The sequence below is a fragment of the Asparagus officinalis genome, chromosome 3 (assembly GCF_001876935.1).
Source record: "Asparagus officinalis chromosome 3, Aspof.V1, whole genome shotgun sequence".
NCBI lineage: Eukaryota > Viridiplantae > Streptophyta > Magnoliopsida > Asparagales > Asparagaceae > Asparagus > Asparagus officinalis.
The window spans coordinates 3,037,661-3,040,312 of record NC_033796.1 but is presented as its reverse complement, the minus strand read 5'-3'; the positions used below and the strand labels follow the sequence as shown (position 1 = coordinate 3,040,312).

Here is a 2,652-nt window from a genome sequence, read left to right as displayed (position 1 = left end):
CCCCAACCCCGACAACAAAAAAAGAAAAAGAAAAAGAAACATACTCACAGCATAACATGGCCAAAATGCGGAATCCAGCCCTTCCAATGGCATCAACAAGCCATGTGGATCAACACAGAATACACATGCTACTGATAATGGCTTGGGACAACATTACTTGATACCAGGATCTTACTTTTTAGCCAACAAGCCTCTTCTAAGTGATGTTTTCAGAAATTCTTTGATCCGTCTCTAGATATCTGGTCAGAATCATCCTACTTCAACGAACGGAACCAAACTTTGATTCCAATGATGTTTAGAGCTCTTTGAATCTTTAACTACATGCCTCAATATTAATTGGAAAAACTCAACATTTGACAACATTAAAGGTGATAAATCTGTCACATCCTCCTTGGACGGGAAAAAAACAAGGATTTTTTTTCCAGTCATTGTTACAAAAAAGGAAATTGAACACAAAAGGAAGGAGATTGCAGCTCCAGCAAATGACATTACCCCAGACATGAAGACATATGACCGCCCAAGCATAGATTAACTACAGGACTTAAGAGCATGCATGAGAGACCCTCGCAGAAGTTAGTGATGCCACCCAGTTGTTCAAATTTTCCGGACACCAAGAAACAACTATTTTACTAGTTAAGGGCTCGCAGAGTTCTAAATTGATATTTGGGAAAATTTTCAGCTTATGTAAATGACCAAAATCATTTTAAATCGGGTTTCTCTTGTGCTAACTAAAAGGTTTAATGACCTTTACACCTCCAATTTAAATATTTAAGTTATTTACAACTCTCAACTGCATGTCTTCATACTATTTGGAAAATCGTCAGACACACTAAGCACATTTCCTTCTAAAATTTCTAACTGAAATAGAATTTCTTGAAATGAGTAGAAAATAAGCACAACCAAGAATTCAAATTTGAACTTTATAAAGAAAACAGTCATACTAAAAATTAAAACTAGTAGAAAATTCATCAAGAAAAGGATACTTTCAATACATTGCTGAGTGCTATTGAGCTTCGAGAGCTTATCCGCCAGTATCTGCTCGCTGAAAGCACTATTCATCCCAAAACCCTCTTCTTCTCAAATATTACAGAGCTAGCTTCATCAATACACGCCCAAAACCCTTTAAAAAGTCATAGAAATCAACAAATTAGTCAACCAAAAACCTCCAATTTTCAATTTTTCCTCAATAAAGGAAAATAATTGACGATACAAAGCCAGAAAACATACATTTTTCACTCCAAAAAACTGCTCAAAACGAGAGAAAATTTGAGAAGGACTCGTGAGAAATTGATTTTTGGGGAGAACTGGGAGATTTCGAACCTGGTAGCTTTGATGGCCACTACCATTAATGGCTAAGAGCTCTGAAACCCTAGAAATTGGGAGGAAAGAGAAAGAGAGCAGAAGCTATACTAGGGTTTTCTCGGAGGTTTTTAGGGTTTCGACGGCTTCAGAGCAGAGCCCCCCCTTATATTATCTGTTCTTTCTCTTTCAATACCAAAATTTCCTGATTAAGGTAATTTTATCACAAAGATATATACAGGGTGCTTTCTGCATAAATATACATGCCGGTAACCGCTCCCAACCTCCAACAATTGAACAATTTTTCACTTCAGCCCCATTTCAATTTTTTTATTTAAATCGACCTTTTTTTTACCAAAACCGACCCGATTTTTTGATTAGCAGCTTAATCACCTTCCTAAACGGTCCGGGTTGGCAACCCCGACTATTTAGGACATTAATTTTTAGGGTTTAAGGCTTCTAATTAGGATTTAACACCCTCCTAAATAGTCGGGGTTGACAACCCCGACTGTTTAGGATGGTGATTAGGCTGCTAATCAAAAAATCGGGTCGGTTTTGGTAAATAAAAAATGGTCGATTTAAATAAAAAAATTAAAATGGAGCTGAAGTGAAAAATTGTTCTCCAACAATTACTTTAGTTATTTTACCCCTACAAAGTTATAAATTAAATGGGGGAAGGGGGTTACAATACCGACCATCCTAAGATTACGTTTATTCATAATTTTAGTAAGTGATTGGAAGGATTGGAAGGGCTAAAAAGAAAGTAAGTTTCCTCACTTTCTTAGCCCTCTTAAAGCCGATGGATTGAGAGGAAAGGAGTTGAATTTTAAGTGAATTGCTCATTTCTTTTTCTATTTTCTACCCTAAACAAACACAAATTTAGTTCAATCACTCTAAGTTTTTCTCCATTTCCTAGTTGTCTATCTAAACACAACTAGTTACATCATATTCTCTTCCTTTCATTTCCCTCTTCTTGGGTTTAGCTCAATCATTCTCATCCTATCCCTCTTCTCTATCCAAACCATTGGAATTCCAGAGCATTTATCAAGTTCCGAAAGGATACTGGCCCTCTCTAATTAGGTGGTAACTAGAGAGAATCCAACTTTTTAAATCCTCACCACAATCTTAATTTTAATGGATATAACAATGTTGTATATGATAGCAGATTTCTAATACAATGCTGATTTGATGATATGATTTTATTTATAATTAAATCAAATTTAGCATGCATAAAACTATACCCTTTCGTTTGCTTTTTATCAATAACAACATTAAAAGCGTACATAATAACTTTTTAAAAAATGTTAATTTAAAGGTGTTCCTAGCTTATATTCTTTATATTATTTAACCTCT

General features: G+C 35.2%; 1 protein-coding gene across 1 annotated transcript in view; it reads right to left on the bottom strand.

Annotated features, from left to right (window-relative positions):
- LOC109832500 (regulation of nuclear pre-mRNA domain-containing protein 1B) overlaps positions 1-1,478 on the bottom strand; it is a 5,348-nt gene extending 3,870 nt beyond the window's left edge. Inside the window, exons 1-2 of the mRNA XM_020399852.1 lie at positions 1,228-1,478; positions 984-1,120 (exon numbers count right to left, since the gene is read on the bottom strand). Coding sequence (XP_020255441.1) covers positions 984-1,059 — 76 coding nt within the window. The 5' untranslated portion in view covers positions 1,060-1,120; positions 1,228-1,478. The remainder of the gene's footprint in view (positions 1-983; positions 1,121-1,227) is intronic.